Source organism: Oncorhynchus masou, chromosome 23 (genome assembly GCF_036934945.1).
Source record: "Oncorhynchus masou masou isolate Uvic2021 chromosome 23, UVic_Omas_1.1, whole genome shotgun sequence".
Lineage (NCBI taxonomy): Eukaryota > Metazoa > Chordata > Actinopteri > Salmoniformes > Salmonidae > Oncorhynchus > Oncorhynchus masou.
The window spans coordinates 41282288-41310190 of NC_088234.1; the positions used below are offsets into that span (position 1 = coordinate 41282288).

Genomic DNA, 27903 nt, shown 5'->3' on the forward strand with positions numbered 1-27903 from the left:
GTAGGCCATCATTGTAAACCATTTGTTCTTAACTGACTTGCCTAGTTAAATAAAGGTTAAAAAAAATATAAAAAAATAACTATGTGAGCTTATTACAGTATTGTAGACACTATGTCCTGGGATTTCCTATATCTACAGTGCCTTGCGAAAGTATTCGGCCCCCTTGAACTTTGCGACCTTTTGCCACATTTCAGGCTTCAAACATAAAGATATAAAAGTGTATTTTTTTGTGAAGAATCAACAACAAGTGGGACACAATCATGAAGTGGAACGACATTTATTGGATATTTCAAACTTTTTTAACAAATCAAAAACTGAAAAATTGGGCGTGCAAAATTATTCAGCCCCTTTACTTTCAGTGCAGCAAACTCTCTCCAGAGAGACCTCTCTCCTGTTGACCTAAATGACTAATGATGATAAATACAATCCACCTGTGTGTAATCAAGTCTCCGTATAAATGCACCTGCACTGTGATAGTCTCAGAGGTCCGTTAAAAATGCAGAGAGCATCATGAAGAACAAGGAACACACCAGGCAGGTCCGAGATACTGTTGTGAAGAAGTTTAAAGCCGGATTTGGATACAAAAATATTTCCCAAGCTTTAAACATCCCAAGGAGCACTGTGTAAGCGATAATATTGAAATGGAAGGAGTATCAGACCACTGCAAATCTACCAAGACCTGGCTATCCCTCTAAACTTTCAGCTCATACAAGGAGAAGACTGATCAGAGATGCAGCCAAGAGGCCCATGATCACTCTGGATGAACTGCAGAGATCTACAGCTGAGGTGGGAGACTCTGTCCATAGGACAACAATCAGTCGTATATTGCACAAATCTGGCCTTTATGGAAGAGTGGCAAGAAGAAAGCCATTTCTTAAAGATATCCATAAAAAGTGTTGTTTAAAGTTTGCCACAAGCCACCTGGGAGACACACCAAACATGTGGAAGAAGGTGCTCTGGTCAGATGAAACCAAAATTGAACTTTTTTGCAACAATGCAAAACGTTATGTTTGGCGTAATAGCAACACAGCTCATCACCCTGAACACACCATACCCACTGTCAAACATGGTGGTGGCAGCATCATGGTTTGGGCCTGCTTTTCTTCAGCAGGGACAGGGAAGATGGTTAAAATTGATGGGAAGATGGATGGAGCCAAATACAGGACCATTCTGGAAGAAAACCTGATGGAGTCTGCAAAAGACCTGAGACTGGGACGGAGATTTGTCTTCCAACAAGACAATGATCCAAAACATAAAGCAAAATCTACAATGGAATGGTTCAAAAATAAACATATCCAGGTGTTAGAATGGCCAAGTCAAAATTCCAGACCTGAATCCAATCGAGAAGGGATGGAAAGAACTGAAAACTGCTGTTCACAAATGCTCTCCATCCAACCTCACTGAGCTCGAGCTGTTTTGCAAGGAGGAATGGGAAAAAATTTCAGTCTCTTGATGTGCAAAACTGATAGACATACCCCAAGCGAATTACAGCTGTAATCGCAGCAAAAGGTGGCGCTACAAAGTATTAAACTTAAGGGGGCTGAATAATTTTGCACGCCCAATTTTTCAGTTATTGATTTGTTAAAAATGTTTGAAATATCCAATAAATGTCGTTCCACTTCATGATTGTGTCCCACTTGTTGTTGATTCTTCACAAAAAAATAGTTTTATATCTTTATGTTTGAAGCCTGAAATGTGGCAAAAGGTCGCAAAGTTCAAGGGGGCCGAATAGTTTCGCAAGGCACTGTATGTAGAAGAGCCTTACCTTCTAACGACTCTTGTGAGCATCATAGATCAAAACATGTCACGTGCAAGTTTGTGAAAGTCTCAGCTTTTCATAGATTGCTTTTAATAGTTTGTAGCTTGAACCATTCTGACTCTACAGAGGTTTTTGTATAAAAGACCTGGCCCCGGCCCTCGTCTCACAAACACCGCTCTAGTTCAGCCCCCATTAATCACAAATGGTTTATCTACGGATCCAGAATAGACAAACAAAAACTGAACAAAAATATAAACACAACATCAAAAATTTCAAAGATTTTACTGAGTTACAGTTCATGTAAGGAAATCAGTCAATTTAAATAAATTCATTAGGCCCTAACCTATGGATTTCACATGCATGGGCAGGGGAGCAGACATGGGTGGGCCTGGGAAGGCATAGGCCCGCCCACAGAGGAGCCAGGCCCAGCCGATCAGAGTTAGTTCCTCCTCCTCAGACGATCCCGCAGGTGAAGAAGCCGGATGTGGAGGTCCTAGGCTGGCATGGTTGCACGCAGTCTGTGGTTGTGGGGCTGGTTGGACGTACTGCCAAATTCTCTAAAACGACATTGGATGCAGCTTACGATAGAGAAATTAACATTCAATTCTCTGGCAACAGCTCTGTTGGACATTCCTGCAGTCAGCACGCCAATTGCACGCTCCTTCAAAACTTGAGATATCGGTGGCATTGTGTTGTGTGCACATTTTAAAAGTGGCCTTTTGTCCCGAGGACAAGGTGCACCTATGTAATGATCATCCTGTTTAATCAGCTTCTTGATATGCTACACCTGTCAGGTGGATAGATTATTTTTGCAAAGGATAAATGCTCACTAAGAGGGATGTATTTGAGAGAAATAAACCTTTTGTGTATATGGAAAACGTGTGGGATTTTTTATTTCAGCTCATGAAACATGGGATCAACACTTCACATGTTGCGTTTATATTTTTGCTCAGTGTAGATACTCTTAAAAATGCACATCAAAATGGGAATCAACTACTTTTTAGGTTAAGAAGCAACTTTAACAAAATACATATTCAATGGCAATAGAGATAGTTGTTGATGAGATGACACATTTGATTTAACAATAAAACAGCTTTGCTATGCCAAAGTTTTTATCAGCTTATGAAAAGGTTAAACCACTAGGAGGCAGGCGACAATAAGGGGTACATTAGCCATTGCGGGGCCATTTTGAAGCAGATGCTTTGAGAGAGGGTGGACTCAGCGGCGGGCCACAGTGGTCCAGCCGTCATCGTCGGTCTCGTCGGTGGTCTTCTTAGGGCGACCAGCGTTCTCTTTGTCTTTCTCGGAGCGCCAGGAGCTCTTCTCTCCGTCCTCTTCACGCTCGCCCTCTCTGGGTCTGGGAAGAGTCGGACGTTCCTCTTTACGCTCCTCACGCTTGTCGTCACCTGCACGGCGCCAGGAGCTGCCTCCTGTGTGCACAGAACCTCGTCTTGTTAGGGGATGGCGTGTTAACTCTTAAGTGTTGTTTAAAAATATCTCCTCCAGACTGGAAATACCACCACAGGACAGGGGTTACAATGGTCTTGATTTTCATGGTATAGGCAATGAATGATAGTGTTGCTGCATTAACAGGTTGACGCTTGCAATAAATACAGAGCAAGTGGGGACACCTGCTGGCTAAGTGGTTTAAAATGAAAGCTTTATAGCAAAACTTTAAACGGTCTGCAGAGGACTGAGCTCATCTTACCTTCTTCAGGCTCTCTGCTGGGTGGGGGACGGTCACGGTCATCTCTGCGATCAGGTCGCTCTCGACGGATAGGAGGGCGGTCCTCGCGGGCAGGCTCTTCCTGACGAACAGAGTCTCTCCAGCTTTTCTTTGGCGCCTCATCAGCACCTGGCCTTCTCCAGGCACCACCACCTCCACTACCCTCCTCCCTGAAAACAAAGAGGTCCCCCATTACTCCACAAAAAAACCTACACCTCGCCATAACACACATATGCTACTTTATTTTCACAATATCAGTGAAACCATCCACCCGTTTAGGACCATTCCTGATCATATGGTATATGAGCCTCCATTATCACAGCAGTGCCGTTTGTAGTCCACATACTGTGTGTCTGACCTGGGTGGGCGGCGCTCTGGGAAGCGTTCGCTCTCCTGTTTTTCCTCTCTCTCCTCCCTCTCGCCCTCTTCGTCCTCCTTGCGGCCACCACCTTCGCGGGGTGGACCCCAGCTCTCCTCGCGGGCCTTTTCCCTCTCACGCCAGCCTCCACCTGAAGCAGACACCAGAGCAACTGCCCATGATCCAGCACAACGTGTGAAAAGAACTGGCAACAGTTGCCACTACACAAACTTTTACTATTGGAAGTTCAAAAAATAATTAACAGAATTACAGGAGAACAAGTATAAGGGTGCTTTCACCAACAACAAACGTACTACACAAGACAAACATGCAACCACATTAATTCAATGATCCATATTTGGAACAGATTAAATGAAAAACGCATCCATACCGGGCCGGACAGCAGGCTTCCATGGCTTGTCGTCACGGGGCCCTCCCCTCTCGTCATCTCCTCCTCTCCTGGGGCCCCAGGTGTCATCATCAGCCCCGCGTCTGGGGCCTCTGGACTCATCCATGCCTCTGCGGGGGCCATCATCGAAGCCTCTGCGGGGACCGCGGTCCTCGTCCCCTCCCCTTCTGGGACCACGGTCATCATCCCCAAAGGTTCTCCTTGGTGGACGGTCCTCATCCATGCCTCTGCGCAGGGGGCGGTCGTCATCCCCGAAGCCCCTGCGTGGGGGTCCACGGTCATCGTCTCCGCCACGGCGAGGGCCGTCTCCTCCTCTCCTGAAGGGTGGCTCTCGGTCTCTGTCCTCGCCGACATCCTCGCGGCCCTCGGCTCTCCAATCCCTAGAGAGACAGAGCGAACGTACAGCACAGTTATAAGACAGATATAAGACAGATATGTCACTTTAACCAGTGAACACAAACATACAAAGTATTTTAAACCAGGTAAAATACTTAAAATTTGCAATCTGAATGAAATCCCACTCACTTAGCCTGTACGGTGACACTGTAGAGAATAATAGACCAGTTTTTGATCAGTGAACACAAAATGATTTTTAACCAGATGAAGAGCTTCAAAAGTACATTCTGAATGAAACCACACTCACTTATCAGGCACGGGGCGACGCCTCTCTGATTCAACCTCGGTGCGCCTCCTCCATCCTCCTCCTCCCTCCTCCTTCTCAGCGCCCCAGTCCTGGAGAGGAAAAGAGTGTCCAACACTGAGTGACGGGTTTCATTACCTTTACAACATAATTATGATCATTTTATCCTACTCAATATACCTTTATCTAAGCTCATTTTCAAGTCAACAGGGTACTAAGTCGACAGGGTGAAGGACTACATTCATTTCGCATTCTACACCCAGTGTCAAGACACTTCACACTGTGACGGGTGCCTGTGCTTGTTGCTCTCAGATCGCCGGTGAAATAAAAGTGCATTTCATTTCATGTCGCTGTTTGAGCGATCAATGGAGGAGAATCATCACTGAGCAAACAAAACTTTTAAGTGACTTTGTGTCCATTAAAAGCGCAACATAAAACCCATGTATTAATATTAGATATTGATCTTAACACCCCTTGAAAAGTGAGTTATCTTTGACTCAACAGGCAAAGTGAGGCTGTGGGAAAGTGCTCTGGGAGGAGATGTGTAGTAGGCTACCTTGGCTTCTCCTCTGGGTTTCTCCTCGGACCTAGCAGGGGCCCTCATCTCCTCCTCCCTGCGTCGCTCGCGCTCCTCAATCTCCTGCTGCCGGGCGCGCTGCTTCCTCTCCTGCTCCTCCAGTTTGGCAAGGCGCTCCTGGTACACCGCCTCCTCTGCCTCGCGCGCCTCCTGCTCGATGCGCTCACGCTCCTCGCGCTCTGCAACAACACATGGATAATACGTAAAACACAGGACCACTGAAGACTTATGGGGCAAGTGTCACATTGGACACCTAGACGAACAAACTCCAACCAAAAACCACACTGGACCCAAAATCTAACCTACCTAAATCTGTGCACATAACTCAAGTTTTTGCACACATCTTTAATTGACATCAATTAAACTATTCCTCCAAGGCCTAAAACTAACACCTGCAAAATGCAGGCATATTTTGACATTGGAGGGTAAGACATCTATTTCACCAGCCATGTTGGTGGCAGGTCAGGGCTACACAGTGAGAACGTTTTACTCGCATCTGTGACTAAAAATAGTCAAATATGATCACATTTATAGTAAAATAAATGCTGCAGTAGCTGTTTTCAAAGTATTTCCGCTGTTCTGTTCCATAGTTGATAAATTAATCGCACAAAGTCAAAGAACTACGAATCCTATATAGCCTATTCCACCTCGTGATGCAACACCGCCAAGCTTGGGGCTGTGTGCATGTGAAGAGCTGAGTGAAATAATCATTTTTAGGAGCGTTGCACAGGCATAAAAGTGGGTCTAATTTACTTGATACGAAAGCCTACTTTGTCCTTCTGTTTCTTGGTTATTTACATTGTTTTGTTCACAAGCTAGGTTGTTCTTCTAGGGAAAAGATAACGCTTCTACTAGTCAGACTCAATCTCACAGGCAAACATGACGAGTCATGTTACCACAGTAACCTCCCATCCTTCAAGTGGCTGGTAAACATTTTTGCATCATCTGTGATATTTTTGGTTAAAAGTAAAAAATTAAACAATATACCACATTACTTCTTACTAGTAATACATTTGTGTTAGAAACATTACAAAACATTCTCATCTGTTAATTCTGTGTTTTGTTGGTGTGATTTTAGCGAAAAATTATATTTTGGCTGGTAAAAAAATCGCACTCGCTGGTAGATTGCCCTGAATTCCACCCTTTAAAAGAAACTCAGAGGACTTGATCTACGCTAATTTGACAGTCATTCTATATATCAAGTCATCTCTGGACCTGAGCGGTAACTCGTGAGGTACCTTTTTTGAGCTGCTCCTCGTGGATGCGCTGGGCCTCCTCCTCCTTATTGCGGTAGAAGGTGTTGCGACGGTCCTCCTTGCGGTGGATCTTCCTCTCCTCTCGGCGCTTCGTCCTCTCCTCCACCAGCCGCTCCTGGAACTGTTTCAGTTTTTCCTTGGAAGGTAAAGAGCAAAGACACTTTAGGCCATACGCATTCAACATTCTTACTGAGGTGTATTCTGAATATGATGAAAAAGAACACCGGCAAAATAACTTGTGGTGGAACACCCTTGACACTGGTATTACTGTTGTTTGATTATTCCTGCTTTCTTAGTAGCGATTGATAATAGCTCTTTAATGTCATTGCCAATGGGCTTATAGAATCTGTGGTTTCATGCACGTTCAAATGGCGTTTACCTCGTAGATGAAGCTGCGAGCGTCGGTTATTTTGCCCACAAAGTTCTCCTTGTCCTGCATCATTCTGGACATCCTCTGTTTGTGCTCCAAGGCCTTCTCACGCTCCACCTTCATGTTGCTGATCTACAACACAAAACACATGGACCAGTCAGCCTGACATCACTAGAGCGCTCAGTTCATGCATCCCATCTATGATGGCTTTAGGGCTGACACGATTTAGTCGACTGGTCGATTTGGTTGATAGTCTGTTGGTCGACCGAGATTTCTTTAGTCGAGCAGTTGCTAAAAGAAATTGATTCGCATCTGTCTGAGATGACTGATCCATTGTGGAGGCCATGGGTATGGCACAGTCCATCAGTCTAGGACATGTGATACTGAAATTGTATATGGTTACATTACATAAGAACAATGGTGCAACAACCAATAAAAATATGATTATTTTATAACAAAATGCACTCTCCGGCGTTGGATAGTGGTCACTGTCCACGGTTCAGAAATACATCAGTGGGCTGTTGAATTGAGGCCCGTTTCCTTGACCATGTTGCTATGTGCATAATAGCAAAGTTAAACAGCATATTGGTATTGAGAACAATGCAGCAGCAGCAGAATGAGGAGATGAGAAAACTTGCCATTGCCTTCTTGTCTACAAAAAGTGAAGAGAGGAAACCAACTTAATTAGGTCTATAATCAACAGCCTAACTGTTAAAGGTGCCTGGCTTTATGAATCATCAATATATCTACAGAAATTATACAGATCCTGCTTTCGTTGCCTGTTTGTTTGTTTAATAGCCTACTGATTCCGTAAGCCTAAAACGTCACGCAACGACATTTCAAGTAAACAATTTCATCATTTAAAAAAAATGTACACTGTTATTATATATAAATTGTGGTTTACACTGCTCCAAATTATTACAAATATAATATTTCTGTCAATAATGCTCCTTTGTCTTCATCTACATCTTATTGTTGTTACTATTATGATCATAAGTAATGCCATTATCATCAGTAGGCTTAGTATAGCAGCCTTGTGTAACCACCATTGAGCTGCAGGCCTAAGAATGTATCCAGTTTAGTCTTAATACCGTAACTTACTTTAGCCTATATTTCAATGCTTATATAGGCTTCTGCAGCAATCAATAAGTCATAAGTCATTTATGTCATCACAATGCATAGGAGTCATTCATGATTTGAAATGCATTTTTTTTTTAACTAAGTGAGACTTGAATAATTAGCTTAAACAATAAATAAATCGTTCCATTTCGGAATTGCATTCATGAATGAATGCAACTGTTTTTAGTCTTTGCTGTAATAAAGGCTTAGCAAACAAACGTTACAACAGACTCTCTGGTACGCATATCATTTATTTAGTGTTGTTAACATTGTTCCAAACGGTCAGATAAATTATATTGTAATCTATACAGCACCTGTTTGGCAAAAATAATATGCACACAGCGCTTGCTCCTTATCTTCTTTTCTTGATCTCCAATATTTTCCACAATTAGCGAAATTTATTCCACACATCTGACTTTCCTTTTACCTCCTGAGCAACCAGTAAGCATTCCCCCATTTCAAGTTTATTTGTCAGGTCCTCTGCATTCATTTTGCTCTTACATGTGTTACGGTGTTCTGAGTTTGTTATAACCAATTTGATTATGATACGCTATAGGTCAGGTCCTATTGTGCCCTATCTGGACGGGATTAGTTTTACTGGGGGAGGTTGGTTAATGTAATTATGTACACAATCACTGTAATTTTTGTCCAGTCCAAATCTGCCATGTCAGTAATTTTTACATGGCAGGAAAGCAACAATTCCAGGCGGAATAGCCTTTGATAATACTAGTCCCGTGCTAATCAAAATCCCTGTGTTTTGGGAGAAATGCCTGAGTTTGACAGACGTTGCTCGCGGTTTAAACAAGAAAACAATAACTGATTCGATAAATAGGCATAAGCTATATATGAATGATCAACATGTAGCCCATCAACTTTCACAGTGAATGCTTTTGTTTATATGTTTTGTGCATAGGAATTGAATATTGCCAAATGCATCAGTAAAACATTTTGAGGCTATTTAATGCAACCCTTGCTGTTAATAGATCACAAAGCAGCATACAACTGACCTAAATGCTTGGAAATGATAAGTTAACTTTCTCATCCGTATCCTTAAAACACATCTCAAGTGTAATTGCACTGTTTAGCTCACACCTGAAGGCTGGGGGGGTATTTAGGACGTACTGCGGATCGCTAAAATATCCTAATGATTATGACCACACTTCCTCAATTCAAATGTTATGGCAACACTATACCAAAGACAGTTTGATGTGGTTTAGAAACTTCGGAAGCAAGCTCGAGTTATCAGTGTGGCCTTATCTTCACGCCTAGAATAAAAACCTCCAAGCTTCGGTCATAATTATCGATTTACATAACAAATAATCATAATTACAGGGGGCAGTTTGGAAAAAACTTATCCCGTCCGAATCATCCTCCAGAATAGCGGGCATTCTAGAGTAATAATTACATAAACCAACATTCTCTAGTAATATTAGTCCCATGTGAATAAGTCTTTGGTCACATGCATGTGATTCATACATGTGTCATGTAAAGACAGCAAGGGTTGAGGGAATAGGGAATGTTTTTCCCTACATTTCGATAACTTCTCAGTCAGAAATGGCTGTAATTATGTTGCAGGCTCAGCAACACGGAGAGCACGATAAACACTGTTGATGTTCTGTGGTGGTCGCTGCAGCAGGGAGGAGAGAAAGACAACGGCTGCTTGTCACACAGTCATTCGCAGTTTCTTTTTTTTTTTATAAACACAGCGCAGCAAGTCTGAGCCCGGCCAAGCACAATCAAATCAATTGCTGGTCAGACTCCCTCTAGTCATTTGTGTGTCTTAATTATTAAATAAAAGAGTGTGATTAAAGCATCAGACAAGCTCAGTGAATATAGTTGATTTGGCCTCCCGGGTGGCGCAGTGGTTAAGGGCGCTGTATTGCAGCGCCAGCTGTGCCATCAGAGACTCTGGGTTCGCGCCCAGGCTCTGTCGTAACCGGCCGCGACCGGGAGGTCTGTGGGGCAACGCACAATTGGCCTAGCGTCGTCCGGGTTCGGGAGGGCTTGGTTGGAAGGGATGTACTTGTCTCATCACGCACCAGTGACTCCTGTGGCGGGACGGGCGCAGTGCGCGCTAACCAAGGTTGCCAGGTACAGTGTTTCCTCCGGCACATTGGTGCGGCTGGCTTCCGAGTTGGATGTGCGCTGTGTTAAGAAGCAGTGTGGCTTGGTTGGGTTGTGTATTGGAGGACGCATGACTTTCAACCTTCGTCTCTCCCGAGCCTGTATGGGAGTTGTAGCGATGAGACAAGATAGTAGCTACTACAACAATTGGATACCAGGAAATTGGGGAGAAAAAGGGGTAAAAAAAAAAGAAGAAAAAAAAAGAATATAGTCGATTTGATTAAAACACATAAGATGTGTCAGTATATGGAAAAATACACGTTTTAAGAACAGATAACTCCAGTTCGACCAAGATTTTTTTTGGGGGGGGGGGGGGGACAGCCCTAGATGGCTTAGGATTTACAAAGGAAATATATTGCCATACCCTCTCCTCCTCTTGGAGCTCCCATAACTCCATGTCTTTTACACGCTGCTCCTCATAGGCCTTCTTGATCAATGGGATCTCCTCCAGACGTTTGGCACGCTCAAAGTAGTCAATCTGCAAGGACCAGTCGAAACATGAAACAATGTTGAGTGAGTCATTTCACCCCCTAGTAGAGGTATTTATGTATCACCTGTTTGTGTAACAGGCAAGACAGAAAACATGGAATCGCCTAATTTGCTGAAAATTCTGTCTTCACCTTTTTCTCCTGGTTCTTCAGGCGGTCTTGAAGTTCTCGCTTCTCCTTCTCCAGCTGCTCTACCTGCTTGGACATGATGAAGTCAGGGTCCAGGTCTTCAAGGTTCTGTGCAGAGGGTGGTTAAGAGTTAATTTCATCATTGTACATACACAATTATTTTCCAAAACCCATTCTAGATTGTATCTACATTCCAGGTTTACACTTATGGTACTGATACAAGTATGACCCATTGGGAAAAAACTTTGTCTTAACATCATTGACATAGAATTAGAATACTAGAATGAATAGGAACCTTCTTATGATGGCCAGCCATTTTGGTCATGGAGTTGGGCAACGATGGTTTTCCAGATGTGTTTATATAGTGTAAAATAATTAATTTGAAGAATTTACCTGCACTGTATGTTTGTTAGATAGCAAGCCAGCTTGAGAGGACTGATTCCATTAATTTGTCAAATTAACTGCCAATAAGCCAACATTCCATTCAAACAATTATGTCAACATGATAGGATTTAGTCAATTGATGATAGGATTTAGACTAGCTGTAAATGCAACTTGTACCGATATGGTATCATATACACTAAACAAAAATATAAACGCAACATGTAAAGTGTTGGTCCCATGTTTCATGAGCTGAAATAAAAGATTCCAGAAATGTTCCATATGCACAAGCTTGTTTCGCTCAAATATTGCACACAAATTTGTTTACACCTGTGTTAGTGAGCATTTTGGGATGCTCTGGATCAACGTGTTCCAGTTCCTGCCAATATCCAGCAACTTCGCACAGCCATTGAAGATGAGTGAGACAACATTCCACAGGCCACAAACAACAGTCTATGCGAAGGAGATGTGTCACGCTGCATGAGGCAAATGGTGGTCACACCAGATACGGACTGGTTTTCTGATCTGACTTTTTTTCCTTTTTTAAAGATATCTGTGACCAACAGATGCATGTGTCTTCCCAGTCATGGGGGGCTGTGCTCACTAGCATGGATGCAGATTTGGGCCTAAGGAATTTATTTCAATTGACTGATTTCCTTATATGAACTGTAGAATCTTTGAAATTGTTGCATGCTGCATTTATATTTTTGTTCAGCATAATAGCACTCACAGCTTTCCAAGAAAACTAAATCTGAGACATTTATGATCAGTTACATATAGAGGCTATTTAAACAGAAAATCGGTATAAAAGCAGTATTGTACCTTCCTAATATTGAGTTGCACACCACCTTTCCCCCCTCAGAACAGTCTCAATTCATCAGGGCATGGACTCTACAAGATGTTGAAAGCGTTCCACAGGGATGCTGGCCTATGTTGACTCCATGGCTTCCCACAGTTGTGTCAAGTTGGTTGGATGTCCTTTGGGTGGTGGACCATTCTCAATACACACGGGAAACTGGGGACGGTTAAAAACCCAGCAGCGTTGCTGTTCATGACACAAACCAGTGCGCCTGGCACCTGCTACCGTACCCCGTTCAAAGGCACTTCAATCTTTTGTCTTGCCCTTTCATCCTCTCAATGGCATACACACAATCCATGTCAAAATCCATGTCAACACACAATCCATGTCATAATCTATGTCAAGGCTTCAAAATCCTTTTTAACCTGTCTCCTTCTCTTCATCTACACTGATTTTAGTGGATATAACAAAGTGACATCAATAAGGGATCCTAGCTTTCAACTGGATTCACCTGGTCAGTCTGTGTCATGGAAAGAACAGTTGTCCTTAATGTTATGTAAACTCAGGGTATTTATAACTATATGACAATATTTAAGGTTGACAACTCTATTACAAAACATGCCTTACTTTTATTTTCCTGCATAAGTAAAATCTGGATTATACCTCTATTGCCCTTCATTCCAATTAGACTGGTTTGGATATCTCCCTGACCAATATGGCTGCCATTGTCACCCCATTCAGGACCTTCGAGGGTTTAAAACATAGCCCCTCTAGTAATCCAAAGATGCACTATGCAGAAATCTCTCCTCCATTTCCTAGTTGCTGAAATTCTAATAGTTGACCTAATTTCTGTTTATATGACAAAAAAAGCAAGTAGAGTCGAGAATCATTGTACCATCTATACTGCTGTGAAATATATGTTCCATAACCCAAAATATTGTGCTTTTAGCTTTTAACCAAAAGTAAAAGACACAAAAATGAAACTTAATGGAAGCAGAGCACACATAGAACAGATCTACCGATTCTTAGACTTGCTTTCAATGAAAATGCAGATCTATAACACACATTTCTATGTGAATTTGGTCCAGTCAATCAAAAAGTTACATATTGCAGCTTTAATAGGATCACTAGGGTTAATATGTTTGATCAGTGGCATAATGTACAGCTTATTTGAGCTTATGTGTAGTTTACCTCTATATCGAAGTATTTGAATGCCTTGGCTCCCAGCTCTGTCTTCTTGATCTGCTCCAGCCGCTCGCGCACCGTCTTCTTCTTGATCTGCTCGTGCTCCTGCATGATGCGCTCCCTCTCGCGTTCCTTGGCCTCCTGGCGCAGGCGCTCCTCTTCCGCTTTGCGCACCTTCTGCAGCTCCGCCTCGCGTTGTTCCAGCTCCTCCTTCTCCCGCTGGATGTTGAGGTTCTCTAGGCGCTCCTTGCGCTCCTCGATGGTCTGCCGGCGGGCCAGGATGCGCTGGTGCTCCTTGCGGCCATTCTTCAGGTAGGCAGTGATGGCCAGATGGCTTTGCTCCTCACGCTCTTGCTGGAAATGGCAGACAAGAGGGTAGAAGAGTGAGAGACAGGGACAGGTTTGTTTGAGCGAGAATGAAATGGAGCAATAGAGATTGTGCATGAATGGGGGTTTCATGCGGTATCAATGTGAATTGGTGCTGTGTTTGTATGTATATGCATGGAACAATACATACAATATTGGCCCTAAATACCATAGAATCATTTATGGAATGTGCATCGGGGATGATAGAAAAGCAAGTCTTGATAATAGATCAGGGAGGACAGCGACATTGTCGACTTGACGTTTTTAGGGCTTGCAATCCATATCCAAATGCTATCTCGACAGGGGGCTGTGCTCACCAGCATGGATGCAGGCTTTATGACCTGGATCGCCTTGGCCAAGGAGGACGACATGGCTGTCAGCTGGTTCCGGATCTGCGCCGAGGGCATGTTCTGCAGGAACGGCCCCACAGGAGAGTCCTCTTTGGTTGAGTAGTTCAGGTCTGAACCAAAGCTCAGGTTTCGAGTGGTGTGGTCAATTCGAACCTAGAACAGACGTTTTAAAAATGTTTTTCATGTGTACCATTTTCACTGCAGGCTGCTGAGGGGAGAACGGCTCATGATAATAACACCTGGAAACCATGTGTTTGATGTATTTGATACAATTCCTCGGCAGTCATTAACACATGCCCGTTCTCCCCAACTAAGGTGCCACCAACCTCCTGTGACCATTCTGTGTAATATAAACAGAAGTGTTCATCTTTTAGTTGTGGAAATACTGATTGAATTCAAAGTGTATCGGTATGAAAACAAAAAAAACGGATTAAGTTCAAAAGTTCACTTTCTATGATTTTGCATAGAGAATCTCATTGTTTCAGGCAAAATCCATGTCCAGTACTCTACCTGCAGATCGCAGTGTCGGGCAGCATCCACAATGGAGCGCTCCAACTGGAAGGCATCCACAAATGGAACCAGGGAGGCCAGACGGCTGAACTCAATGCTCTGATAGATTTGCGCCACCTAATATATAGAATAATAGAATAAACCGTGTTCAGTGATTAGCTCATAGGACCACAACTTACATACAATACATGACATGTGTTACAAAGCATTTTGTTACAGTGACAACATGCATTACACACTATAGCGGGGATGGGCAACATCTTGAGGCTCGAGGGCCATATTAGGACTGCTTTTTTTGTTGTTGACCATTTTGCTAGTCAAAACCAGTTAATTTAAAATACATAGAAAGTATGTAGAAGTTTAATCGTCTCACGGGCCTCCTGGTGCCCGTCCCTGCACTACAGTTACAACAAGGACAACAGACATGGTTAATAACAAAGCTCAATTACATTTTATTTGATTAGTTATTGTTTGACACATTTTCGTGACTTTTAACTACAAGTGAGATTAACAGACCATCAAGTATAAATGGCCTAAGACAAATGAGCAATAAGTCACCTGCTGCAGCAGCCGGAGGATGGTGTTACTCTGCAGGTGGGGAACGTACTGCTGGAGGTCCGCCTCTTTCTCCGACTGGTCTCTCACCCAGTTCAACACCTAACAGGAAGAAGGGTAAATTAATCAGCCGTGTAACAAATAGCTGTTGTTTTTAGAGGAATTGTGTGTATTTATTGTACATTGTGTATTGTTTTTTTTTGTACAGTTGCAAGTCATATTGCCCAATGTCGCGACACTACAGCTTTTCTGAATCTGAATTCAAATGTTACCTTTGCTACTCTTCCGCTCAGCTTCAGTGGGTGGAAGTCCATCTCCAGCCAATTGTACAGCTCCTTCACCTCAGGTACAATGTACTGCAGCAAATTGAACCTCACCTGAAGGTAAACATAACACACACATAGCACTCAGTGAACAACCCCCGACAAAAGCAACAGCAGTTGGTTAACATGTTTGTTTTCATTTTCAATTATGTAGTAAACAAACATATCTGTACGTGTTGTTCACAAGACTAAAACAAGTCTAGCACTAAAATACAAACTCCTAACATTGTCTGACATATCGGACATTCTGTCACCTGCCTCTTATACCCAGCCTGCTCACAATTTTTTATTTTTTTATTTCACCTTTATTTAACCAGGTAGGCTAGTTGAGAACAAGTTCTCATTTGCAACTGCAACCTGGCCAAGATAAAGCATAGCAGTGTGAACAGACAACACAGAGTTACACATGGAGTAAACAATTAACAAGTCAATAACACAGTAGAAAAAAAAGAGTCTATATACATTGTGTGCAAAAGGCATGAGGAGGTAGGCGAATAATTACAATTTTGCAGATTAACACTGGAGTGATAAATGATCAGATGGTCATGTACAGGTAGAGATATTGGTGTACAAAAGAGCAGAAAAGTAAATAAATAAAAACAGTATGGGGATGAGGTACGTAGAATTGGGTGGGCTATTTACCGATAGACTATGTACAGCTACAGCGATTGGTTAGCTGCTCAGATAGCAGGTGTTTGAAATTGGTGAGGGAGATAAAAGTCTCCAACTTCAGCAATTTTTGCAATTCGTTCCAGTCACACGCAGCAGAGAACTGGAACGAAAGGCAGCCAAATGAGGTGTTGGCTTTAGGGATGATCAGTGAGATACACCTGCTGGAGCGCGTGCTAGTTATTTCTATACTGTTCCATGCACGTATGTATATACCATGTCATTGATGAGGCTCTGGCGGGTCGGTGGGGACTGCAGGCCCAGTAGTGTGGCTAGCCTTCGGTGTTTCTCCACGATGATGCCATCCATGTCCAACAAGCGGGCGATGTCCGTGCGCTCTGGGGTGATTGGAATGGACAGGGTGGCAAGGAGGACCCTTGTGGACATCCTGAGGAAGAGAGAGAAAAGAGAGCCGTAAGCACCTGTCTGACCTGCAACCTCGGATCTACCTGTCAAACATTGACTTGCGAATGACCATTCTAGTAATTATATTTCTACGTGCCACATATACCAGCAGAGCAGAGACTGGTAAGGACTGGACTAGCATACCTCTGCATCTCCTCCTGGGTGAGGTTCTTGCGCATCTCCCTGGAGAGGTGGTAGAGGCGGTGGAGGGTGCAGGCGTGGAACAGGGCGTTCCCAGACTTCCAAAACACAGTGGACACCTTGTTGTAGTAGTTGGCCATAAGTTGAGGCTTGGGGGGCTTCTTGGAAAGGGCAAAGAGACCATGGATGTCTTCCACAGCCTTGAAAGCTTCCTGTAAAAATCAAAAATCTAATTTCACATTTATGTATGTCCCCATAACACATAAAATCAATGTTCATAATAAAATGTAGATAAAAAAGGGCTTATTGAAAAAAGAAAATGGACGATGAAGTATTCTTCTCCCAGATGCAGCCGTTACAATATTGCAAGCCAATTATATATGCAGTGATGGAACTCAAGGCTTTTGGGCACTGGCCAGCCAGGCTAGTAGACTAGCTAAGATGGTACTAGCCCAGTTTATATAGTCATATATGCAAGGTGAGTGCCCAGAAGATATAGACCTATGTATTTGCTTTTAAATTGGAAATTAGATAAGTCAGAGTCAGGCATAAAAACATATTGGAAAACCTCTCGTTCCCGGAACATTTCACAATGTTTAAATTATGTTGAAACTACTATTTGTTTGTCAGTTGTAGTTTTTTTTGGTGTTGGGGGTGTTACGTTTGCAAAAAAAAGATATATGTATTTTCTTTGTTGCTAGCTACCAACGACAACTATTCACACACAGCTGTCAAACGCAACAATGTTCCCTTGGCAACCAAACTAAGCTTGTGTGTGTATCTGTTGACCCGCCGCTGCGAAGACAGAGGATCGAGGCTAATGGTCAACTCGCATGCCAATCAACTACACTGTAGCTAGCTACGTCAACATGAGCAATCGCTAGACACCAGCTAAGAAGCCCGCCTACCCCAGAGCAGTAATTTGACTTTTAAGGTAGAGTTGTTGTTGTAGAGAATTTTAATGCATGTGCAAACCACAGCGGTTTATAAAACACCTTAAAATGAGTTTCCCTTGCTCTCTGAAAAACACTTGCCTCAGGCGAGCAGGCGAGCTCAATTTCCATCCCTGCATGTATGACATCATACCTGCCAGAGCTCCATGGCGATGGCACTGTCCAGCTGCACCAGGCGTGTCTCCAGGTGCATAGACTGGCTCTCAGGGTTGTTCAGGTTGATGGCCGTACTCTGGTTGTGGTGGCGCTGGATCTGACCCAGATGCATGCGTAGATTGTCGCACAGCTTCCGGAACTCTGCCTTACGGGTGTACTGAAGGCAGAACTTGAAAGCTGTGGAGCACATCAGGATATGGTTAGGATGCAGAGCAATATACATATTGTTTCATTTACATCAACGTTTAGAACACTGACAGTTGTTGACTTTAGCTTTAATTATGAACCATAATAAGTTGTGATGCACTGATATTACATTTTTGTCCGATACCGATATCCAATATTTTATTTGCCCCCCCAAAAACTATACAGATAACCAATATTAAAACATTTTGCTGCCTTTTAAGCATTCTAGTACATTTAAATAGTTAGACCGCTGTGTCTGTGTGTGTGTTAAGGCACTGCATCTCAGTGCAAGAGGTATCACTACAGTCCCTGGTTCGAATCCAGGCTGTATCACATCCGACCGTGACTGGGAGTCCCATATGGCAACGCACAATTGGCCCAGCGTCACCCGGGCCGTCATTGAAAATAAGAATCTGCTCTTAACTGACTTGCCTAGTTAAATAAAGGTCACACACACACACACACACTGACCAAAAAGTTATTTTGTTGGCATTTATGTATGTCCCCATTACCAGTAAAGCATAATGAAATCCTATTTCTTTCACTTACTTGCTGTGTTGTTTCGTTGTTCATTTGTTCAGTCGTTTCATTCTAAACCAGGATTTCTATGGAATGCCGTTTGGGTCTTTGCGTCTCAAAAAAGATACACGTCAAATAACACTTTTGACGTGTCAAATAACACAACATAATCTGTTTCAGTAGCTATAGTTAGCTAACTATATAGCAAGGTGTTATCATCTAAAATAACCCTCATTTATAAGACACTTCTTATTTGATTAATGGTGGTCGGATTCATTTATGTGAAGTTAGCCATAATAAGGATTAGCAACAAAAAAAAAAGTATGGCATAATTCTACTCTTTGTATTCATTTGGATCACTGTCAATTAAATACTTTATTTTGAAGGCAAACCACAAATTCCACTATTGTGCCTAATCCTTATTGTGGCTAGCTTCACAACACACACGACCGGTCCGGTCGAGCCTCACTAGCCCGATGAAGCTAGCTGGCTGCTTTTAACCTTAGCTTTGCGCAACAGGGTTAAGTAGCTGGCAAGCTACTTATTTTGAAGTTCAATTTCAATAGGCGAATAACAAGTGGCAACATAGCTAATACTTACTCACAAGGATTCCTAAATCATTGCTAAGAATAATGAAAATGACTGCAGTTTCTACTGGTCATTGTTTTCAGGCTGGTTGTATTGGTGCGAGCTAGATACCAAGCTAAAGCTAGCTACCCCAGAAGTTGCAGTCGAACAAACGATACTTTATTACCAACGCGGTATTGTAAACACATAGTTCGTTGCCGGTGTTTGCTTATTTGCAGACTGTTTCGTCCAGCTTTGACAGTGCTACTGTATCTTTTTTGACATACAAAGACCCAAACGGCGTTCCATAGTATGTATGTCGTGAAGCTAATAGCAGTGACGCTACTACTTTGTAACTTCAGTTGGGCAACATCTGAAAAATAGCGCACTTGGTAGTGTGTACCGGTACTCGACCAGTCGGTGAAAACCAACATCACCCACGACAGAGAACGGTTGATTGTCAAGGGCAATGATTTCCATTATCTTGGCTTTAATGGATTTCGCCTTTGAGTTGTCTCGCTGATATTGTCTTACTCTTTCAAATGACTGCTCGACTTGTTGACTGCTCGATCCACACAGCAAACGTGGGCTAGGTTAGGAATGCTGTGTCGCGCATGTAGCGCAAAAGTTTACGTGCCGTTATTACGTCATGTACCTACGTTACATAGGTATGCACGGTAGCTTTGACATCGGTTTTAACACAGTGGTAAACTAGACATCGGGCCGATTCCGATGTTGGCATTTTTAGCTAATGTCGGGCGATTCCTTTATATTCACCGATATATCGTGCATCCCTAATAATAACACTTCATACTGTGATATGGTGACAGAGTGTGAGTAAACCTAACATTAGGAAAAAAACTAAGCCACAGCATACTACACCTACGCATCTCAGACTAATATATATTTCTAATAACAAGATTGTTAGATAATATCAAACCTACACTCAGACCAGGCACGGATATGAAATTATTGTTATTTTCAAATACAATCTTTTTGGGCTACAAAGCCCAAATGTATAAGTTTAAAGGAGCAGCTGAACATTTCTGTCTCACCTACATTACTCAAATATTTGGGTACATAGTGCTTGATTGAACATGGAACACTCCAAAAACTTTTATTCATAAATGTTTAGTCATTCCTTATCATTAAAACACTCAAATAATTGCATTGTGTTCCTAAACAGACGTATGTACTCACTGTAAAAAATGTCAGCGTTAGAGCCCTGAACTAATAATAATAAATAAGACTTATCACTTGATTTGTGATGTTCAGTTGTAGAACTGTGTCTGTTTTACTATTGTATCTAAATGATTGGTTAAAAGACTCCGGTCACAAAAATTCAACTGAGCAATATACCACATTACTTCTTACTAGAAATACATTTATTGTTTTAGAAACACTACAAAGCATGTTCATCCATTATTTGTTATTTTTGGTGTAATTAGATGGATTTTTTTTCTCTCCAGCTATCTGCCACAGTGGCTGTTGGACCAAAAAGTTCATTTCCCACCCTGTACATCATGTTTAATATTCAGATTGTGCTCACCTTGTTGGGCAATGTCATGGTATAGGCGCTCCACCTTGGAGTTGTTACGCAGCAGGTCCAGGCATTGGCGGTAGGATTCCCACAGAAATTTCACCCAAGGAGTGAGCAGCAGACGGTCTGTACGATCCTGGGTGTCTTCACCACTCACAGCACTCAGAAGTACACTAGGATCACACAAGAAGTTATGCATCAATACTTGAGCTCACAGAACTGCACCGTCAACATTGTGGGGTGGCAGGTAGCCTGGTGGGTAGGTGCTTTGGGCCAGTAATCGAAAGGTTGCTGGATCGAATCCCCGAGCTGACAAGGTACAAAATCTGTCGTTCTGCCCCTGAGCAAGGCAGTTAACCCACTGTTACCTGGTCGCTGAAGACGTGGGTGTCGATTAAGGCAGCCCTCCGCACCTCTGATTCTGAGGGGTTGGGTTAAATGCGGAGGACACATTTCAGTTGAATGTATCCCCCTAGTCAGTTATACAACTGTGGTGGTATACACCACTTGAATGGTTTACAGCAGAGGTGAAGCATGACTGTTAGCATGGTTACCACCATTAAAGGTAGTAACAATAAGTGTGCAGATAGTCCAATATATCTGAATTATAGTATCAGTCCATCACAATACAGTTTTAATAGCCCCATACCTCAAAGCTATTTCCTGGTTAAATAAATACCTCTCAGGAGTCTGAATGTTGTCAAGGTCCTCAATGTCCAGGACCATCTGCTGTGACTCCCCCTTGGCGGTCTCGGTCTTCTCCTCGGCCAACTTCAGGTAGGCTCGAACCACATCCTCGAGGGATTTGATGTTCACCTACATCACGAAATAGAGGCTCATGCTTAAAGGCCCAGTGTAGTAAAAAAAATGATTTTCCTATTTTTAATATATACACAGTGCCCATCAAAAGTTTGGACACACCTACTCATTCCAGGGTTTTTCTTTATTTGACCTGGCCTCCACAATCACTTGACCTCAACCCAATTGAGATGGTCTGGGATGAGTTGAACCACAGAGTGAAGGAAAAGAGGCCAACAAGTGCTCACCATATGTGGGAACTCCTTCAAGACTGTTGGAAAAGCATTCCTCATGAAGCTGGTTGAGAGAATGCCAAGTGTGTGCAAAGCTGTCATCAAGGCAAAGTGGCTACTTTGAAGAATCTCAAATATAAAATATATTTTGTAAAATACTTTTTTGGTTACTACATGATTCCATATGTGTTATTTCATAGTTTTGATGTCTTCCCTATTATTCTACAATGTATAAAATAGTAAAAATAAATAAAAACTCTTGAATGAGTAGGCGTGCCCAGACTTTTGATTGGTACTGTATAAAATGAGGTTGGAATAATACTGTGGAAAGGATGATAGTTCTATTTTAGTGTAAGAGCTGCTTGAAAAGAGCGCCTGAAATTTCTGCCTGTTTTGGTGGGGTGGAGTTTCGGCCTGGCTTGGTGGCATCATACAGGCAGTAAACTAGTTAATAGACCAATAAGAAAGAGTTCCAAACCTTTCTGCCAAAAACAGGTAGTTTTCAGTTTTCCAATTCCCACTCAGACCACTCCCTGACAGTCCAATCAAAATTATTGCTTGAGAAATTGCTCTTACTAAGAATCTATTTCTTTTTGACCATTTTAATTGAAAACATTCACAGTAAGATATTTATTTGATATTGAGATAAAAACGTCTGCAGTGGACCTTTAACTCCGGCAGGTGAGTGACTAAGTAGAATCAATAGTATCCAACATTTAGGGTTATCAAAGAGAGGGCTGGGTGTGGTTCCACTGACCTGCTGGCAGATGTTCTTGTACTGGTAGAGACCCTCCTTTGCCAGATGGCTCTTGCGCAGGTCAACACAGAGCTCCAGGTACTTGACCATGATGGGCTCGTGGATCTTCTGCCATGTTCGATGCTTTTTGCTCTTGATGACATCGTACAAGACATCCAAAGCTGGCTGCTTTTTGCCAACCTCCAAGAACTCTGTACAAACACAGCAAATTACATAAAAATGGAGGCAAACAGCATAATAGTTTGGAAGGTGAGTCAGTTGCTACTAACATGTATATTCATGGGACACCAAATGGTTTAAAAACCAACCTGATAGTTGAAGGTAGAGCTATCAACCTAACCATTTAGCTAGCTACTCCTTAGCCTTTGAAAACCTGTCTTATTATACATAGGGTTTTCAGCAGTTAGCTTCCCCCACGGTTGGCTGCGTGTGAACTACAATTCCGACACTGTATTTTAAAGTTTAGAAACGTCAATAACCATTGCTTGCAAAACAAAAATATACACTTACTGTACCAGTTTTGCACAGATCCATACGCTATGTGCCTCCAGTTGACAAACTACACTTCTTCCCCAGTTACGCTTACACACGTGTTAAGACTGCGCTAGATAGCTAATTGGCACTGGTGATCACCTATATCTTCCATCTGTCTTCCTTAACAAAAGATCCCCGACCAGAACATACTATCATCAGAGGCGCTAAAGCAGTTAGCGTCTATGAATGGGGTAGCTCCTCCCCAAACCAGCTATATGTTGACTAACAACAACTATTGGTTCAACTAAGCGACAATATAACGGCAAGGTGTCTACTGACTCACTAGTGAGCTAGCTACTGCAATTGATTGACAATCTTAGTATGGCCTTGTTTTGGTTATGCAATCTTTATTTTATTTAACCTTTATTTAACTAGGCATGTCAAGAACAAATCCTTATTTACAATGACGGCCTACCACGACCAAATCCTAAGCCGGACAACGCTGGGCCAATTGTGCACCGCCCTATGGGACTCCCAATCACGTCCGGTTATGATACAGCCTGGGTTCAAACCAGGGTCTGTAATGACACCTCTAGAACTGAGATATAGAGCTTAGACCGCCGCACCACTCAGGAGCCCAAAGACAATTCTAAAAAAAAACATTAACCAGCAGCACTTGTTGCTTTTCAGTTGATAGTTCCCGATTGGCGCAGCGGTCTAACAGGCTGACCACAGCGCTCTCCTTACAAAATACATTTTGAAATCTATGTTATTCAATTATTGCACCCACACTGCTCGCGCGTGCCAACGAACGTCTGCGTTGCTAAGGGCTAAAATAGAAGTCCTTTCTATTTCTGATGCAGATCGTGCTGCAAGTCCTGCCTCTCCCTTCTCCTCATTGGTTTATAGAAGCAGGTACCCACTTGCTATCTCCTCATTGGTTATACCCACGTAGGTGACTGAAAGATGAACGAGGTCAGTGGTGGTAATGCACCTAATTTATGAAAGTAGTCAATCGCAATATAAAGTCGAGAGAAGAAAATGCCTGGAAGGAAGAGAGATGACTAGAAACAATTCGGTTGACCGATTTATGTGTGGATTAATTGGCGGAGTAGAGGACCTTGTGCATTTCAGGTAAAATAACAACTCAATGTTTATATCCCAGGACAAATTAACTAGCAACAGCAAGCTACCTAAATAGGACAAATTAGCTAGCAAGTGCAAGCTAACTAGCTAAATTACCATAAATGTTTAATTTATTTTACCTTTATTTAACCAGGCAAGTCAGTTAAGAACAAATTCTTATTTTCAATGACGGAGAATGGGTTAACTGCCTGTTCAGGGGCAGAACGACAGATTTGTACCTTGTCAGCTCGGGGGTTTGAACTCGCAACCTTCCGGTTACTAGTCCAACGCTCTAACCACTAGGCTACCCTGCCACCCCTACAAGCACACATTAATGCTTTTTGACCTGTCCCCAAATTAATGTAATTGGTTCAGTTTGTTTTGATATTTTAACCTGCGTGTCGTGATCACATTTGTGTTAAACATGGAACCCAAACTGGCTGCGTGCATGTGTCATCGTGCATTAATGTATTTTGTCCCCCTACACCAAACGCGATCACGATACGCAGGTTAAAATATCAAAACAAACATTAATTTGGAGACAGGTCAAAAAGCATTAAACATTTATGGCAATATAGCTAGTTAGCTTGCACTTGCTAGCTAATTTGTCCTGGGATATAAACATTTGAGTTTTTATTTTACCTGAAATGCACAACGTCCTCTACTCTGACAATTAATCCACACATAAAACGGTCAACCGAATCGTTTTTAGTCATCTCTTTTCCTTCCAGGCTTTTTCATCTTTGAACTTATATGGTGATTGGCATCTAAACTTTCATAGTATTACTAAGACTACCAGCAACACAGTTCTTCTTTCAGTCACCTATAACCAATGAGGAGATGGCACGTGGGTACCTGCTTCTATAAAACCAATGAGAAGATGGGAGAGGCAGGACTTTCAGCACGATCTGAGTCAGAAATAGAAAGGACTTCTATTTTAGCCCTTTGCAACGCAAACGCTGGTTGACTGCGTGCAAGCAGTGTGGGTGCAATAATTGAATAACATACATTTAGAAATCTATTTTGCAATGCTAGCGTGTAGTGAGTAGGCACTGCAGTCCCTGGTTCCAATCCATGCTGCATCATATCCGGCTGTGATGTGATTGGGAGTCCCATAAGACAACGCACAATTGGCCCAGAGTCGTCCGGGTTTGGCCGTTGTTGTAAATAAGAATTTGCTCTTAAGTGACTTGCCTAGTTAAATCAAGGTAAATGTAACAAAAAAAAGTATATTAGTTAACTAACGTTACATGTGGCCTAAACCGATTAGTTACGGACATCAAAGCGAGTTGGACAAGTTGCTCACTGTGTCACTACTAGTTAGCCGCGTATTATCTCAGCTTGACGATGACGGGATAAATTAATACGTTAGCCCTTCAGGGCTAGGATGTGCTGATGTTTAAATGTATCTAGGCCAGTATGAGCAAAGATGGCAGGTACTTTTATCATGTCAGTGGGACAATCTGATAGTTTGTGTGATTTCCGATTTCAAGCGGCTAATCTTGCTGAATTGGCAGGGCCATGACACATTTAACGTCATTGTGGGTGGTGGAACCCTAACTCTTAGGCCTAGTGACACTGGTGGCCTGAACGAGCGTATACCTGAAACATGGCTTCCCCGCCATGCGTAGCAAGCTGTTACGTTAACCATGGCAAGCCAACAATGAATACGCATAACTTGGGCTAGCTAGTGTAGCTTGCTAGCTAGCAAGCGATGACATCTAGGAAATTACCCTCTACGACTCACCATTTGCTCGTTTGAGAGCATTCTCCGGTCGTTGGAAATATGCCGGCATTTTATGACCTTGCTCGCGGAATGAAGAGAAGGTTGGTTTAGGTGAATTTGACTAATTTCACCAGTCCATCCGAGCCAGGCATTCACCCACTCTACAAGCTCCTGGGAAAGGAATTAACCACGTGGGCTGGGTTGCCAGGTTCGAAAAATCCTAGCGACTACGCAAACAACTACTCAAAACGACTACTCAAAAAGGCCTGAAACATAGCCTAATTTCCCCCACAGCAAGAGGAGAGTTGCCACATGTATAGTAGTTACAAGTTTGTCAAAATAATAATTATTGCAAACTATGACATGACATAATAAACTCATTTGAATATGTTGCAAGAGTAAATATAATTTGCCCTTATTAAACTCGTCAGATCATTTTCCATCAAGGAATGTCGATTTAACTCGTTTGACTGCTATGATTGAGCAATATGGTATGGTATATGGCCAATATACCATGGCTAAGGGCTGTTCTTCAGCATGACGCAACATAACGAGCCTGGATACAGGCGTTAGCCCTGTAATATTGGCCATATACCACAAAACCCCAGGGTGCCTTATTGCTATTATTAACTGATTACCAACATAAAATTATTTTTTTTGTCATACCCATGGTATATGATCTGATATACCACGTCTGTCAGCCAACAACATTCAGGGCTCGGCTGTCAGCATTCAGGGCTTGAACCCTTTTATAATCAAGCGATAAGGCCCGAGGGGTTGTGGAATATGGCCAATATACCACTGCGTAGGGCCGCGTTGATTCGTACATACAAACAGCCCTTAGCCGTGGTATATTGGCCATATACCACAACCCCTCGGGCCTTATTGCTTAATTATAAACCTTGGAGGTGCCTTATTGCAACTTTAAAAAACTTTAGGTTTTTCAAGGTACGAAGTGCGTGTGCTTCCCAATAGCCTACTAGAATAGGCTACTGAGGATTGAGTCGTAATTTCAATTAAATATTAAATACTAATAATATGTATATGAACTGAATATGCTTGTCAACAACAGTCAGTGTTTAACTTTTTTTCATTTAGCCTAATCTGACTGACTGTTACCATCAATCTAATGCATTCTAACAACTGATCTGAAATAGTGATGGCTTTGATAACTTCCAAATGAATTAACTACACATGTCCGTTAATAATTGCATAATAACACAAGGCTACAACAACAATACACTGAAGTTATAGGCTATTTATTAAATCCGTTTGCCAACTCCAAGTAGACTACACAAGTGGCAAAAAATTGATTTGCAATGACTCCAGTGATAGTCATTTAAACATATTTATTGTATCAAATGGTAGCTTACAATGGCATGTAAATTGGCAGCAACAGGTCACAGTGAAATAAATATATATTTTTTTTAAAGATAAATGCAAGACTGCCACTTAATAGGTAAATAAAATAAAATGAAATCCTCGACCAATACATTCTCACCCGTGACATTGTTTTCTAAGTGTGCTATTACAGGATAAAATACGAACATGGCAACCTTGCTCGTGAGCGGCCTACATCAGTAACGACATAAATTCCCGTATGTACACGAAGCGCTTTTCATAGCTAGACAGGCAGTAATTAGCAAAGTAAATAATGAAATATATAGTACCAGTCAAGAGTTTGGACACACCTACTCATTCAAGGGTTTTTCTTCATTTGTACTATTTTCTACATTGTATTTTTTTTTCACCTTTATTTAATCAGGCGGGCCAGTTGAGAACCAGTTCTCATTTGCAACTGCTACCTGGCCAAGATAAAGCAAAGCATTGCAACACAAACAACAGCACATGGAATAAACAAGCGTACAGTCAATAACACAATAGAAAAAAATATTAAAAAGTCTATATACAGTGTGTGCAAATGGCGTGAGGAGGTAAGGCAATAAATAGGCCATAGCAGCGAAGTAATTACAATTGATCAAATTAACACTGGAGTGATAGATGTGCAGATGATGATGTGCAAGTTGAAATACTGGTGTATAAAAGAGCAGAAAAGTAAATCATAGTGGAGACAAATAGTGAAGAATAATAGTGAAGACCTCAAAACTATGAAATAACAGATATGGAATCAAATAAAATCATTGTATTGGTCACATACACATGGTTAGAAGATGTTATTGTGAGTGTAGCAAAATGCTTGTGCTTCTAGTTCCGACAGTGCAGCAATATC

The 27903-nt window shown here is 42.2% G+C and overlaps 1 protein-coding gene across 5 annotated transcripts; it reads right to left on the reverse strand.

The window, feature by feature from the left end:
- Positions 1-1812: 1812 nt before the first annotated feature.
- LOC135510844 (eukaryotic translation initiation factor 3 subunit A-like) lies at positions 1813-25858 on the reverse strand. 5 transcript variants are annotated; one of them, XM_064932128.1, is made up of 23 exons: positions 25695-25858; positions 22349-22539; positions 21240-21376; positions 20570-20733; positions 17726-17925; positions 16643-16851; positions 16310-16481; positions 15374-15478; positions 15105-15203; positions 14547-14663; positions 14004-14189; positions 13327-13674; positions 10959-11063; positions 10703-10816; positions 7105-7227; positions 6708-6861; positions 5449-5648; positions 4896-4984; positions 4778-4795; positions 4235-4632; positions 3832-3994; positions 3468-3655; positions 1813-3189 (listed from the first exon to the last, which is right to left on the reverse strand). In XM_064932128.1, the coding sequence occupies exons 1-23, from the start codon at positions 25741-25743 to the stop codon at positions 2978-2980; spliced, it is 3741 nt and encodes a 1246-aa protein (XP_064788200.1). In that variant the 5' UTR covers positions 25744-25858; the 3' UTR covers positions 1813-2977. The 5 variants fall into 5 exon arrangements, with proteins under 5 accessions (XP_064788200.1, XP_064788197.1, XP_064788196.1 ...); XM_064932125.1 differs by having other exon boundaries at positions 3844-4015; XM_064932124.1 differs by having other exon boundaries at positions 3832-4015.
- Positions 25859-27903: the final 2045 nt, after the last annotated feature.

Coding starts and splice junctions, on each gene's coding strand:
- LOC135510844 (XM_064932124.1), bottom strand. CDS start 25,743: ATGCCGGCATATTTCCAACGACCGGAGAATGCTCTCAAACGAGCAAAT. Junction 15,479..16,309: donor AGAGCCTCATCAATGACATG/GTATATACATAC, acceptor GTTTACCTTCAG/GTGAGGTTCAATTTGCTGCA. Junction 5,649..6,707: donor CGAGGAGCAGCTCAAAAAAG/GTACCTCACGAG, acceptor GTGTTGTTGCAG/AGCGCGAGGAGCGTGAGCGC.